A 15165-nucleotide genomic window follows, 5' to 3' on the forward strand; every position below is an offset into this window, starting at 1 on the left:
CTTACTGTGGTCATCTAATTACTTACTATGGTCATCTAATTACTTACTATGGTCACTATGAGATATCTCAGATTGTAAGGGGAGGTTTTTTTTCACTATGTTTGTTAAATTTTGGTTGCGTTTCGGTTGATTGTAAAATATGTTGTCAATATTCAGTGTTTTATCATTCATAGGTAATATTGTAAATCCCACATTCTTTATTTTCATTTACATTCTGGATGTCTCATTCAGTAAAAAAAAAAAAATCAAATTCCATTCCGTTTTTTTAAGGCGGTCTGTCATAATGTTTTTAGCTTTCAATTATTATTGTGCGGCGCTGCAAGGATCAGGAGCGAAAATGAATTCATATTTATTTGTGCAGAGCAAAAAAAAAAAAAACAACCTCTGGATAAACATTTTTTTTTTTCAGTCCAAGGAACTCACTTTTGGCACCCTTGTGAGGCATTAAAAGCCACAAATTATAACGGGTCAGTCAGTCCCACAAATGCTGGCTGAGTAACAACAATATGAACGTTGCACGGAAAACATCTCTGCCAGTTTCTGCATCCCACAGGGATTTTTCTATTGTTTTTCTGCACCTGCGGTTCCCACATAAGGTTGCAACATTGTTTGTCAACACTGTCTGCTCTCATTTTCTCGCACATTTGACCCTCTGATATTCTGTTTACCTACACTCTGTCCTCCCCCTGTCTAGGCCTGCTGTGTGTGTGTGTGTGTGTGTGTGTGTGTGTGTGTGTGTTACACAGAACATCAATTTCCACCTTTCTATTAGCCCCAGGTCCAGTGGACCCGGACATCTTACATGTAATAGAAACTTGTAGGGGGGGTTTATGGTGTGTGGTCATTAAATATATATTCTGATATATGTTCTTCACATAAAATGAGCCAAAGTCAGTGAATCTCAGTTTGAAAAATTATTCATTGTATCATTTTTCTTCTAATAAAAAATTAAAACCGGTCCCACAGACCCGAACACCACACAAGTATGCCACCGCCCTTGTGTGGGGGCATATTCACCTTTAGCAATTTCTGTATTCACTTCGACGACCGAAACTTAAGCGTGCGAGTGCATTTTTTCTGTTTTTACCAAGCATGTCAAATTGAACGCATTAATCAAAATAATCATAACAAATGTCGCAATAATCATGTATAGTTGCGGATAAGTCAGACAATAACATTTTGAGCGCGAATGCTCTTTGACCTTGAAAAAGTTTGTGTATAACATTCTGGAAGTGAAATTGCAATTGGGTCACAATATCGGGATCTTTTTCTCTGTCAGTGATTCCAATCGATTAAAATAGTGTTTTATTTTCCTATATTCAAACAGTTACTTTTTTTTTTAACTGTGCATATTGCTACAGAGGCCAAAATGTTAATGACACTTGTTAAATAAAACCTCTGCCTTGTTTTTAATGAATACTTAGGCCTGCTAAGTTACAGTATTTTAATGCAGGTCATTTTGGTGGTAATTGAAGAGCCAAATGTTTTCTGAAGTGGTACTTGGGGCGGTATAGCTCGGTTGGTAGAGTGGCCGTGCCAGCAACTTGAGGGTTGCAGGTTCGAACTCCGCTTCCGCCATCCTAGTCACTGCCGTTGTGTCCTTGGGCAAGACACTTTACCCAACTGCTCCCAGTGCCACCCACACTGGTTTAAATGTAAAAATTTGATATTGGGTTTTACTATGTAAAAGCGCTTTGAGTCACTAGAGAAAATGTGCTATATAAATATAATTAACTTCACTTTACTACTAGGTGAAAAAAGTTTGAGAACCAATCTTCAAGGTCATCAAATTATGTAAGCAAATAATTTACTTTTGGAATTATGTAAGCAAATAATTTACTTTTGGAATTGACCAAAAGTGTGATAATCCGATGTAAAAATGAATAATTTGACAACACCCAATATTATCAAGTAATATGTTGAATTATGTTATTTTTTATATTGTAATCTGGCTCCTCTACAGCCGGTAAACTGCACTGTCCCGAATAAAGTAATATATAAATAAACAAATAAAGTAAAATAATAATAATTTGATTCGTGAAAATTATAAGATTGGGCAAAATGTGCCAGGAAGTTGTGAGGAATGGACAAAGAATTTGCAAGGATTGGTTGAATATTGGGCTTCACGGTGGTAGAGGGGTTAGGGCGTCTGCCTCACAATACGAAGGTCCTGAGTAGTCCTGGGTTCAATCCCGGGCTCGGGATCTTTCTGTGTGGAGTTTGCATGTTCTCCCCGTGACTGCGTGGGTTCCCTCCGAATACTCCGCCTTCCTCCCACCTCCAGAGACATTGATTGGCAACACTAAATTGGCCCTAGTGTGTGAATGTGAGTGTGAATGTTGTCTATCAGTGTTGGTCCTGTGATGAAGTGGCGACTTGTCCAGGGTGTACCCCGCCTTCCACCCGATGGTAGCTGAATTTCAGCTATGGATGTTTCTGGCATGTAAATTTGTGCATGTGATTGACAAACAGCCATTTTTCTGTGCTTGGCAGCCAGTGGAAAAAGCCTCTGATATGATGCATGTTTTTTACTCACCAGAGGGGGCGCTCAGGCACTCCTTTAAGTTACACTTCTGCATGGTCTCCGGATGCGGCTCGTGGTCACACTGCGCTTGATCGACTTCTTCTTCCGTCTCCGTCTTTGTGTCGACACACTTGACAGGTCGATGCTGTACTCCACTGCCACATGAAGCTGAACACTGAAATGAGAATTTGAAGAAAATTTTGAATTTTGAAGCAAATGCTCTGTCTATTATAAACTCCAAAACCAGTGAAGTTGGCACGTTGTGTAAATTGTAAATAAAAACAGAATACAATGATTTGCAAATCCTTTTCAACCTATATTCTAGTGGTTAATTCAAGTACCTGCTAATCAGAGCAAAGCATTTTTGGTGGAAAAAAAGAGATAAAGAAGTAAAATACAGCACTATGTCATCAGTTTCTGATTGATTAAACTGTATAACAGTGCAAAATATTGCTCATTTGTAGTGATCTTTCTTCAACTATTTGGAAAAAAATATATAAAAATAACAAAAAACTTGTTGAAAAATAAACAAATGATTCAATTATAAATAAAGATTTCTACACATAGAAGTACTCATAAAATTAAAGAGCCCTCTTTGGGGATCGTAATAGAGATCCATCTGGATTCATGAACTTAATTCTAAAAATTTCAATCTATATTTATGGAACATGTCCATTAAAAATCTAACTGTCAACACTGAATATTGCATTGTTGCATTTCTTTTCACAGTTTATGAACTTATATTCATATTTTGTAGAAGTATTATTCAATAAATATATTTATAAAGGATTTTTGTATTGTTGCTATTTTTAAAATATTTAAAAAGAAATCTCACGTACCCCTTGGCATACCTTCAAGTACCCCCAGGGGTACGCGTACCCCCATTTGAGAACCACTGCTATATTCAATTGAACAGACTGCAAAGACAAGATATTTAATGTCCGAACTGTGAAACTTATTTTATTTATTTATTTTTGCAAATAATCATTGACTTATAATTTAATGGCAGTGTCACGCCAAATTTCTTCCCCCCATTTACTTCCGGGGTCACGTTTCCTCACGCTTCCTCTAACATCATCCCATAGCTTGTGTTTGTAAATTGTTTTTTTTTTTAACGTTTTTAGTATTTTTTATAGCAGGGGTAGGGAACCTATGGCTCTAGAGCCAGATGCGGCTCTTTTGATGACTGCATCTGGCTCTCAGATAAATCTTAGCTGACATTGCTTAACATGATAAGTAATTACCAATTCCACTGGTAATCAAATTGTTAAAAATAATGTTAAAATTATAAAACACTCTCGTGCATTTTAATCCAACCATTCGTTTTCTGTCGTCCCTCTCTAATATGTCGCATTAATGGTAAGAAGTATTATATTTATTATTGGTTAACTTTTAGAATAACAACGTTATTAAAAAGAATAAGAGACTTATTATACTCTAAAAATGTTGGTCTTACTTAAAAATGCACTCATTTAGTAGTATTCAGCGTTAAAAAATACTATATGCATTTTGAAATATTTGGCTTTCATGGCCCTCTCAGCCAAAAAGGTTCCCGACCCCTGTTTTACAGTCTAACATAAATATAACCCTAACCCTAATATAACAAAACGTCCGTATTTTTATAATATAGCGTTATATTTTTATAATATAGCGTTATATTTTTTATAATATAGCGTTAACAAAACGTCTGTATTAACCGGACAAATTAACTTGAGGATATTCCTGACTGAATGCACATTAGACTCGTGGACATATGCGGGAATGAATAACAGTGTAATTCAGTTTTTTTTTAGTTCTCTGTGTAAGTGAACTAAATTAAAATGACATTTATGTGAACTTAAATTATTTTAGTTTCATTCGTTGTTTTTACGTCAGCACTCATGTTTCCCATAAATCGTGTTACTTTGAGAATGCATATGTGAACAAATAATCATTGCACATTTGACTACCGTACAGGACGGAGAATGACGTAAGAGGAAACATGACGCCGGAAGTAAATGGGGGGCGAGGTCTTTGTAGGGGGGAAGAAATTTGGCGTGACAGCAGCAACACATTACAAAAAAGTTTGCACAGGGGCATTTTTACCACTGTGTTACATGGCCTTTTCTTTTAACAACACTCAGTAAACGTTTGGCAACTGAATAGACCGATTTTTGACGCTTTTTAGGTGGAATTCTTTCCCATTCTTGCTTGATTTACAGCTTAAGTTGTACAATCCGGGGTCTGCGTTGTGGTATTTTAGACTTCACTATGCGCCACACATTTTCAATGGGAGACAGGTCTGGACGACTACAGACACGCCAGTGTAGTACCCACACTTTTTTACTATGAAGCCACGCTGTTGTAACACGTGCAGAATGTGTCTTGGCATTGTCTTGCTGAAATAAGCAGGGCTTGGATGGCATACAATCAGATCACGCTAATGTTCTTAGAGAACTTGGGTAAACTGTTAAAGGGAAACTGCATTTATGGGGGGAATTTGGTCTCATTCACAATCCTTATGTAAGACAAGAACACATTTGTGATAATGAATTCTAAGTCGGAGATAAACGCGGGCAAAATTTAGCTATCAATGGAGCCAACGGGAGTCGCTCTATTCCGCCTATAAAGCGCTCTAAAAAAAACATCCCAATACCTCCATTAATGTTTCGTATAAACACTGTAAGTATGTGACGTAGTAACAAGCACATACACATAACGTAATATTTACATATTTTGCTCATTTTAAGCATACCGCTGTGGGTTAATTTCACAGACACATGACAACATTCGCTATTCCCTTCAACAACAAATCTACTGATCATGTTAGACTTCATGAGGGACAAGAACTATTTTGGGACGAGTTAACATCCAGAAAAATATATTTTTGACAGTGATCTGCAGATCGATACAGATATCGATACCATTTCCCTATGCTCTGATATAAATTCTCAAATCTAAATAATATTGTTGATGCTTTAGTTAATAAAAACAATGCACAGTATGTCATTTTATAGGAACCCACACTAAAGTGACAAAATCGTTGAGATCAGTGTTTCTTAACCATAGGGCCACTTAGAGAGTGGACAAAAAAATATCCGTTTTTCAGCAGTGACCTGTACTTAGTTTTATTACACTTTCTCACCACTTGTAATAAATAATAATAATGTATTATATTTTATATCACGCTTTTCTATTATTAGATATTATTATTAGAAACTCATTCATTCCCACTAGTTGGTGGTAAGCTACATTTGTAGCCACAGCCGCCCTGGGGTAGAGGCTGCCAGTTTGCACCTACGCCCCCTCCGACCACCATCTATCATTCATTCATCATTCATTCACCAGTTTGAGCGGCACTGGGGGCAAGGGTGAAGTGTCCTGCCCAAGGACACAACGGCAGCGATTTGGATGCCAAGAGGCGGGGAGTGAACCTGCAACCCTCAAGTTTCTGGCACGGCTGCTCTACCCACTGCGCCATACCGCCACTTGTGGCAATAATAACAATGTCAAACAAACAGAATAAGTCTAGAATTAAAGTCATGGAGAAGTTTCTGAGGCGCAAAAATTATGACTAAAGTGGTGAAGCAACAACAGTAGAAATGTATTGCTTTTAAAATTTTACCAGACAAAAGAAATATATTTGCACAAAGTGTCATTACCGGATCAGTATCGCCGATGCCGACCAACATTTTTCCTCTGCACTGGATCGTCAAGAAAATCAGTGGTATCGCACATCACCAATTTTTGAACCTGAATGTACAGGATGGGCTACAAGTTTTAGAAGCTGTGAGTTAAACAGATCCAGCTTTAGTGAAACAGTCAGCATTGTCAGTACTGCTAAGTGCTGAACAAGATATCCAAACTATAAACCAATTTTTAAAACAGTCCCTTACTCAAAAATGTCTGCTCTCACAGGGATGCCGACTGATAGGATGTTTATATCCTTCCGTTTTAGATGATGAAATCATCATAATCTTCACAAAGGGTTAAAAAAAAAAGTATAAACGAGTTGAGTTTATACCAAAATGGATACATACAGCAGAGGATTGGGAGAATGTTATGTGGTCAGATGAAACCAAAATATAACTTTTTGGTATGAACTCAACTCGTCGTGTTTGGAGGAAGAAGAATACTGAGTTGCATCCCAAGAACACCATACCTACTGTGAAGCCTGGGGGTGGAAACATCATGGTTTGGGGCTGTTTTTCTGCTAAGGGGACAGGACGATTGATCCGAATTAAGGAAAGAATGAATGGGGCCATGTATCGTGAAATTTTAAGCCAAAACCTCCTTCCATCAGTGAGAGCTTTGAATGGTTGACCAAATACTTATTTTCCACCATAATTTACAAATCAATTCTTTAAAATTCCTACAATGTGAATTACCGGATTTTTTTTTCACATTCTGTCTCTCACAGTTGAAGTGTACCTATGATGAAAATTACAGACCTCTGTCATCATTTTAAGTGGGAGAACTTGCACAATCGGTGGCTGACTAAATACTTTTTTGCGCCACTTATGTGGACACTTATATTGCCATCTGGTGGTGTCAGAAGAGTATAACATACAATGGAATTTGGGAAACAAATGTGTAAAAATAAGAATTAGCATGTCACTAAACACGAAGTACACGTTTGTGTACTTATGGACTAAGTACATCATATCAAAAGATGATTCTTAGTTTTTATTCTAATTAGGGTCCAATAAGCCCAAGTAGCAAAATGAAATAAAAAAAAGCATATTCATGTTCGAGTGTTTTTCAGGGACTAATTCAATTGGAAAACAAGACAATGATTGGTTGAAATGTGCGGGGGAAATTTCGGGGATTGGATGATGTTGCAAAGCTCGACATAATTTGCGAGGAGTGCACAATTTGGATTGCAACGTTGCAAAATAACAAAATGTCCAAGTTCACTTTGCTTCTCCAGCAAGCTGCATTTCGGTTTGATATAAAATATAAAAGATGCATGAATAGTTTTCCTTGTGCTTGTGTGGGTTCTCTCCAGTCCCAAACAACATGTGTTAGGTTCATTGAAGACTCTAAATCAGGTGTGTCAAACTCATTTTGATGGTGGGCTAAAACCCAGTTACTGCTTCCCTCACTGGGCCGCTTATAAAAGTGAAACCATATACAGTCGTGGTCAAAAGTTTACATACACTTGTAAAGAACATAATGTCATGGCTGTCTTGAGTTTCCAATAGTTTATACAACTCTTATTCTTTTCAGATTGGAGCACATAGTTGTTGGTCACAAAAAACAGTCATGAAGTTCGGTTCTTCTATGAATTTATTAGGGGTCTACTGAAAATGTGACCACATCTGCTGGGTCAAAAGTATCAGCAAAACAGCCCCAGAGTATAATACTACCACCACTATGCTTGACTGTAGGTTTGGTGTTCCTGGGATTAAAGGCCTCACAATTTCTCCTCCAAACATATTGCTGGGTATAGTGGTCAAACAGCCCAATTTTTGTTTCATCGGACATCACATGGACAAAGATAAGACTTTCTAGAGGAAGGTTTTGTGGTCAGATTAAATTGCCTAATGCGGGGGTCAGCAGCCCACGGCTCTCGAGCCACATGCAGCTCTTTAGCGGCGCCCTGGTGGCTCCATGAGGCCACCACGGAAAAAAAATGTGGTGAAAAATATCTCTTTTGTTGTAATATGGTTTCCGTACGAGGAGGCGTGGTCGGGGGCATGGTTGGGGCGGGCTGTGGTTAAGAGGGGAGGAGTATATTTACATCTACAATTCACCAACTCGAGTATTTCATGCATATGTATACACACATACATACATACATATATATATATATATATATATATATATACATACATATATATATATATATATATATATATATATATATACATATATATATATATATATATATATATATATATATATATATATATACATACATATATATATATATATATATATATATATATATATATATATATATATATATATATATATATATATATATATACATACATATATATATATATATATATATATATGCATGAAATACTTGACTTTCAGTGCATTCTAGCTATATATATTTATTTTATTACATCTATAAATAAAATAAATAGTTGAATTTCAGACAGCACCTATCAAATACACAGTAATAAAACACAGTTGTTCTACTAACTGTACTGTGCTTGCTGGTTACTAAAAAAACACAACACTTACCTTTCACTATTTGAGTAACCTTTGTTCTGCCATTTGCGTACTGGCGAGAGTCACTTGCCGTCAGGTGCGCAACACCACATAAATCGTTGGCCAATCAAACAGAAACCCCATAATGCTATAGCCAACATTCACCAGGAGGTGACGACAGACAACATAGAATCACTCTATTACAGACGGCGTCGCCATGGCTGTAACTTCCTCGTTCTTCTGCTTTGTCTCCTTGTGTGTGCAGTTTTTTATTCAAATCTGTAGATGTTGTAACGTGATTGGGCAAGCAAGCTGTTTATATAGTGGGACTGCGGACTTTAAAACAGGCTGTCCCCACTCAGGTCCGCATGGAGCTGGAGGGGGCGTGTCCTCCAGCTCCGCTGAATTTCGGGAGATTTTCGGGAGAAGATTTCTTCCGGGAGGTTTTCAGGAGAGGCGCTGAATTTCGGGAGTCTCCCGGAAAATCCGTGAAGGTTGGCAAGTATGCTAATGGTATTACTACAAAATTGGCCCTTTGTGTGATGATCATTGTTTACCAACAAACTGATGGAAAACTTGCTTTGGAATCAGAAGTCAAGATGACAAGCAGATATTAAAGTTGCACTTGTAAAAATAACATAAGGTTAAGGAGAACTTCAGACTTTTTTTCAGAATTAGTTTTCTGTCAACATGGAAATACATTTAGCAAGAAGGATGAAGTGCCTTACCGACGCACATTGGTGGGGGTGGGCCACGATAAAATGATGCAGCTGGCCAGATCGATTTTGACACGTGTGCTCTAAATTGGTCACGATGTTAAGGGTTATCAGTCTTTTTGCGTCAGCCTTGTGACTGATCCAGCTGGGATAATCTCCATTTTCTCAGACAGCGGATTTAAATCTGTATTGAAACATAACATATGAATATTGCGCTAATGACCACAGTCAAAAAGTTGTGTCATTAATGTGTGTTTATGCTTTTTGTGATTCTACCACATCAATATCATTCATGTTTTCGCTCATTTACTCAAAGACGCTCAGGGGTTGTTTTGCCCCCACTTATATGATTTGGATTAAGGCGACGATGTGGGAAAAGGTTTGTTGGTTCCCTGCCATAAAGAGGACTCATGTGGAGTAGAAACAGTAAGAACATCAATGGGGTAATGAGTCTTGAGGGTTGGTGTGAGTCATGGCACAAACTGAGGCGCTGATGAATGCTGCAGCCGCACCAACCTGGCTTGTGCAAAATTCCGAATTAAACACGAAAATGTCTCCGAATTTCCATTCAAACTGTGGCGCTTGTGGTGCGGGTTTGTTCTCTCGAGGATGCAGTCGGCTTGGACACAGTGTGAAAGTAAGAAAGGGTGATTTATTAATACTTACAAAACAGACTAGGAACAGAAAAACTTGCACAAAGGCACTAGAGACCAAACAAACAGAGCTAGCATGGGAGCTAGAAGGAACTAAAGGCGCTAGCATGTAAGCTAGGGAAACAAAGAGGAATAGCGTGGAAGCTAATGAATACAAAAAGTCTTTTACCACAATCGGGGATAGCGACATCACCTGTTTCATCGCACAGCAAACTAGAGTGCGAGACTGAATGAACTAAAAGGGCAGGCTTAAATAAAGGAGATAATCACAGAGCAGGTGCGCTTGAAAAACAAGATGCAGGTGACACTAATGCGTGGCTATGGCAACGGAAACAAACAGGAAGTGCCACCAGGAACTAAGGAAGACAAAAACCAAACAGGATGTGATATACAAACACAACAAAATCAGAATATGATATAATCCGAGCCGCGGATCATGACACAAACGACATGCTTTTTTTGAATGGAGCTTGCAACCAGAAAATAAAAGTGCCATTTCAAATTCAAATTGAAGGTTGTGTAATTTCTATTGATAATGTTGGTGTATTCCAGAATTAGGCTTTTCAGTATATTCTATGTATAAGGTTTTTACAAAGATACTTTAACGTTACATTGTACAGTCGTGTTCAAACGTTTAGATACACTTGTAAAGAACATAATCTCATGGCTGTCTTGAGTTTCCAATGATTTCTACAACTTTTTTTTTTTTTTTTGTGATAGACAGATTGGAGCACGTACTTGTTGGTCACAAAAAACATTCATGAAGTTTGGTTCTTTTATGAATTTATTACGGACCTACTGAAAATGTGACCAAATCTGCTGGGTCAAAAGTATACATACAGCAATGTTAATATTTGGCTACATGTCCCTTGGCAAGTTTCACTGCAATAAGTCGCTTTAGGTAGCCATCCACAAGCTTCTGGCAAATTTCTGGTTGAATTTTTGACCACACCTCTTGACAAAATTGGTCCAGTTCAGGTAAATGTGTTGGTTTTCTGACATGGACTTGTTTGAGCTGTTTGGACACAACACCCAGCAATATGTTTGGAGGAGAAAATGTGAAGCATTTAATCCCAGGAACACCGCGCCTACTACAGAAACCATATTACTAAAAAAAATATATTTTTCACCTCATTTTTTTTTCCATGGTGGCTCCATGAGCCGCGGGCTGGTGACCCCCGCATCAGGCAATTATATGTGACCACAGAACCTTCCTGTAGAAAGCCTTTTCTTTGTCCATGTGATGTCCGATGAAAAAAAAATTGGGCTGTTTAGCAACAGTACCCAGCAATATGTTTGGAGGAGAAAAGGTGAGGCCTTTAATCCTAGGAACACCATAACTACTGTCAAGCATGGTGGTGGTAGTATTATGCTGCGGGGCTGTTTTGCTGCCAATGAAACTGGTGCTCTCAGAGAGTAAATGGGACAATATAAAAGGAGGATTACCTCCCGACTCTTCAGTTGGGTCTTGGGTGCAGTTGGGTGTTCCAACAAGACAATGACCCCAAACACACGACAAAAGTGGTAAAGGAATGGCTAAATCAGGCTAGGATGAATAATTTAGAATGGTCTTCCCAAAGTCCTGACTTAAACATGTGGACAATGCTGAAGAAACAAGTCCATGTCAGAAAACCAACAAATTTAGCTGAACTGCACCAATTTTGTCAAGAGGAGTGGTCAAAAATTCAACCAGAATCTTGTGGATGGCTACCAAAAGCGTCTTATTGCAGTGAAACTTGCCATGGTACATGTAACCAAATATTAACATTACTGTACATGTACATGCCAAGGTACATGTAACCAAATATTAACATTACTGTACCCAGCAGATTTGGTCATATTTTCAGTAGACCCACAATAAATTCATAAAAGAACCAAACTTCATTAATGTTTATTGTGACAAACAAGTATGTGTTCCAATAACTTAATCCCAAAAAAATAAGAGTTGTAGAAATTATTGGAAACTCAAGACAGTCCTTCACAAGTGTATGTAAACTTTTGACCACGACTGTATATTAGTCAGTAGACTCGCTATGGAAAAACTACAACATGGATGACGGGGAGAAGATGAAGTCAATGTGGAGGCACGTACACGGCCCGTTCCGAAGAGACGTCCAGAAAGCGGTAAAACATAATCAATGCAAAATGTTGACCAAAGAACAACCATCACATATTATGACAGCAAGATAGTGTTTTAAATGTAGAAAAAAAATCACAATATAACCCCTTTAAATCACTATAAGTAACGTAGTCCAGGCACAGGTGGTCTTGTATTTTTTGGTTTAAAAACGTTGTCCCTTTGAATTCAAATTTGATATTCAGAATTTTGCACAAGCCTGGTATCAACGGTCATAAACCCCACTGATGACAAACAGATGTGAAGGGGCTTAAAACACTTACCATGTTTTGCAAGTTTTTTTGGTGTTTTTTTTTTGCATTCATTCCTGAACTTTGTTGTAGTCTATCCAAATCATCTTCTACCATATTTGTATCACTGCTCGGAACACCATGCCTTGTGTTAGGTTTTTGTAGAATCAAAGAGCTGACAAGTGTCACATGGTTGTGGCATGTCGGTTCTTTTCAACTCGTAAATACCTGTTCCCAAGGTCCTTTGAGCCACTGAGCACAAGGTTGAGTATTACAGCGCCGGGTGTTGCTGGGCTGAAGAGCTATGTCGCAGTGGTCCTTCACCGGGCAGGTGACAATACGATGTTGCCCGCCTCCTCCGCAAACCTCTGAACACTGGTAAACAACACAAACAAAAGGCATGCAATGTATTCGTGGCTAAAGTGCATATCATTGGATTGTTATACAAACCCTGTTTCCATATGAGTGGGGAAATTGTGTTAAATGTAAATACAAACAGAATACAATGATTTGCAAATCATTTTCAACCCATATTTAGTTGAATTACAAAGACAACATATTTGATGTTCAAACTGATAAAACATTTTTTTTTTTTTGCTAATAATCATTAACTTTAGAATTTGATGCCAGCAACACGTGACAAAGAAGTTGGGATAGGTGGCAATAAATACTGATAAAGTTTAGGAATGCTCACCAAACACTTATTTGGAACATCCCACAGGTGTGCAGGCTAATTGGGAACAGGTGGGTGCCATGATTGGGTACAAAAGTAGCTTCCATGAAATGCTAAGTCATTCACAAACAAGGTTGGGGCGAGGGTCACCACTTTGTAAGCAAATTGTCGAACAGTTTTAGAACAACATTTCTCAACGAGCTATTGCAAGGAATTTAGGGATTTTAACATCTACAGTCCGTAAAATCATTAAAAAGTTCAGAGGATTTGGAGAAATCACTGCACGTAAGCCATGATATCACAGACTTTTGATACTTCAGGCGGTACTGCATCAAAAACTGACATCAGTGTGTAAAGGATATCACCACATGGGCACAGGAACACTTCATAAAACCACTGTCAGTAACTACAGTTGGTCGCTACATCTGTAAGTGCAAGTTAAAACTCTATTATGCAAAGCCAAACCCATTCATCAACAATATCCTGAAACACCACTGGCTTGGCTGGGTCCGAGCTCACCTAAGATGGACTGATGCAAAGTGGAAAGGTGTTCTGTGGTCTGACGAGTCCACATTTCAAATTACATTTGGAAACAGAGGACGTGGTGTCCTCCAGAACAAAGAGGGAAATAACCATTCGGTTTGCTATAGGCGCAAAGTTCAATAGCCAGCATCTGTGATGGTATGGGGGTGTATTAGTGCCCAAGGCATGGGTAACTTACACGTCTGTGAAGGCACCATAAATGCTGAAAGGTCCATGCAGGTTTTGGAACAACATATGTTGTCATCCAAGCAACGTTATCATGGACACCCCTGCTTATTTCAGCAAGACAAGTGTTACAACAGCGTGGCTTCGTAAAAAAAAGAGTGCGGGTACTTTCCTGGCCCGCCTGCAGTCCAGACCTGTCTCCCATCGAAAATGTGTGGTGCATTATGAAGCGTAAAATACGACAGCGGAGACCCCGGACTGTTGAACGACTAAAGCTCTACATAAAACAAGAATGGGAAAGAAATCCACTTTCAAAGCTTCAACAATTAGTTTCCTCTGTTCCCAAACGTTTGAGTGTTGTTAAAAGAAAAGGTGATGTAACACAGGGGTGAACATGCCCTTTCCCAACTATTTTGGCACATGTTGCAGCCATGAAATTCTAAGTTGATTATTATTTGCAAAAAAAAATAAAGTTTATGAGTTTAAACATCAAATATCTTGTCTTAGTAGTGCATTCATTTGAATATGGTTTGAAAATGATTTGCAAATCATTCTATTTTGTTTATTTTTTAAATATAACACAATTTAACATCTCATATGGAAACAGGGTTTGTATGTTGAGATGGTAAGAAATGTAGGCTAAAGGGAGAGAAAAAAAATAAACATCTGGCAAAATCTTGTTAAATAGCATAATTAAGAATGCAAAAAGTCACAGAGACTTGAAAGATTAATGACACCATGTCATAAACATTGTTTTTAGACACCTCCCACTCGAGCAGAAAGAGTAAGTGGTAGCTACAACGTCTCAGTTGAAGGGGTATGTTACTCACCTGCCCCCAGGAGGAGGTGTACCAGTCTACACATGGCTGAAGGTTACAGGGAACTTGGCTTTGTGGCCTGGAGGACATGGCTTGACAGTGGAATGGTCGCAGAGGCCGTTGATCCCGCATGTCGAAACACTGGACCTCCCGCGATTTAACGCCAACGCCACAAGTCCTGGTGCACTAGAAAATGACAACAAGAACGAGGGGTGGGAAGAAGCATCGATAGGTCAACAAAAAGTGGCACCTGCCTTGACGAACTCCACATTGTACAAACCCCGTTTCCATATTAGTTGGGAAATTGTGTTAGAGGTAAATATAAACTGAATACAATGATTTGCAAATCATTTTCAACCCATATTCAATTGAATGCACTACAAAGACAACACATTTGATGTTGAAACTCATAAACTTTATTTTTTTTTTTTTTGCAAATAATAATTAACTTAGAATTTCATGGCTGCAACATGTGCCAAAGTAGTTGGGAAAGGGCATGTTCACCACCGTGTTACATCACCTTTTCTTTTAACAACACCCAATAATCGTTTGGGAACTGAAC

General features: G+C 38.3%; 1 protein-coding gene across 1 annotated transcript in view; it reads right to left on the minus strand.

Annotated features, from left to right (window-relative positions):
- Positions 1–15165, minus strand: part of LOC133543159 (A disintegrin and metalloproteinase with thrombospondin motifs 7) — a 292170-nt gene that overhangs the window by 29604 nt on the left and 247401 nt on the right. The window contains exons 21-23 of the mRNA XM_061887652.1: positions 14616–14789; positions 12633–12779; positions 2537–2699 (exon numbers count right to left, since the gene is read on the minus strand). Of these exons, the coding sequence (XP_061743636.1) occupies positions 2537–2699; positions 12633–12779; positions 14616–14789 (484 nt within the window). The remainder of the gene's footprint in view (positions 1–2536; positions 2700–12632; positions 12780–14615; positions 14790–15165) is intronic.

The sequence above is a fragment of the Nerophis ophidion genome, linkage group LG25 (genome assembly GCF_033978795.1).
Source record: "Nerophis ophidion isolate RoL-2023_Sa linkage group LG25, RoL_Noph_v1.0, whole genome shotgun sequence".
NCBI lineage: Eukaryota > Metazoa > Chordata > Actinopteri > Syngnathiformes > Syngnathidae > Nerophis > Nerophis ophidion.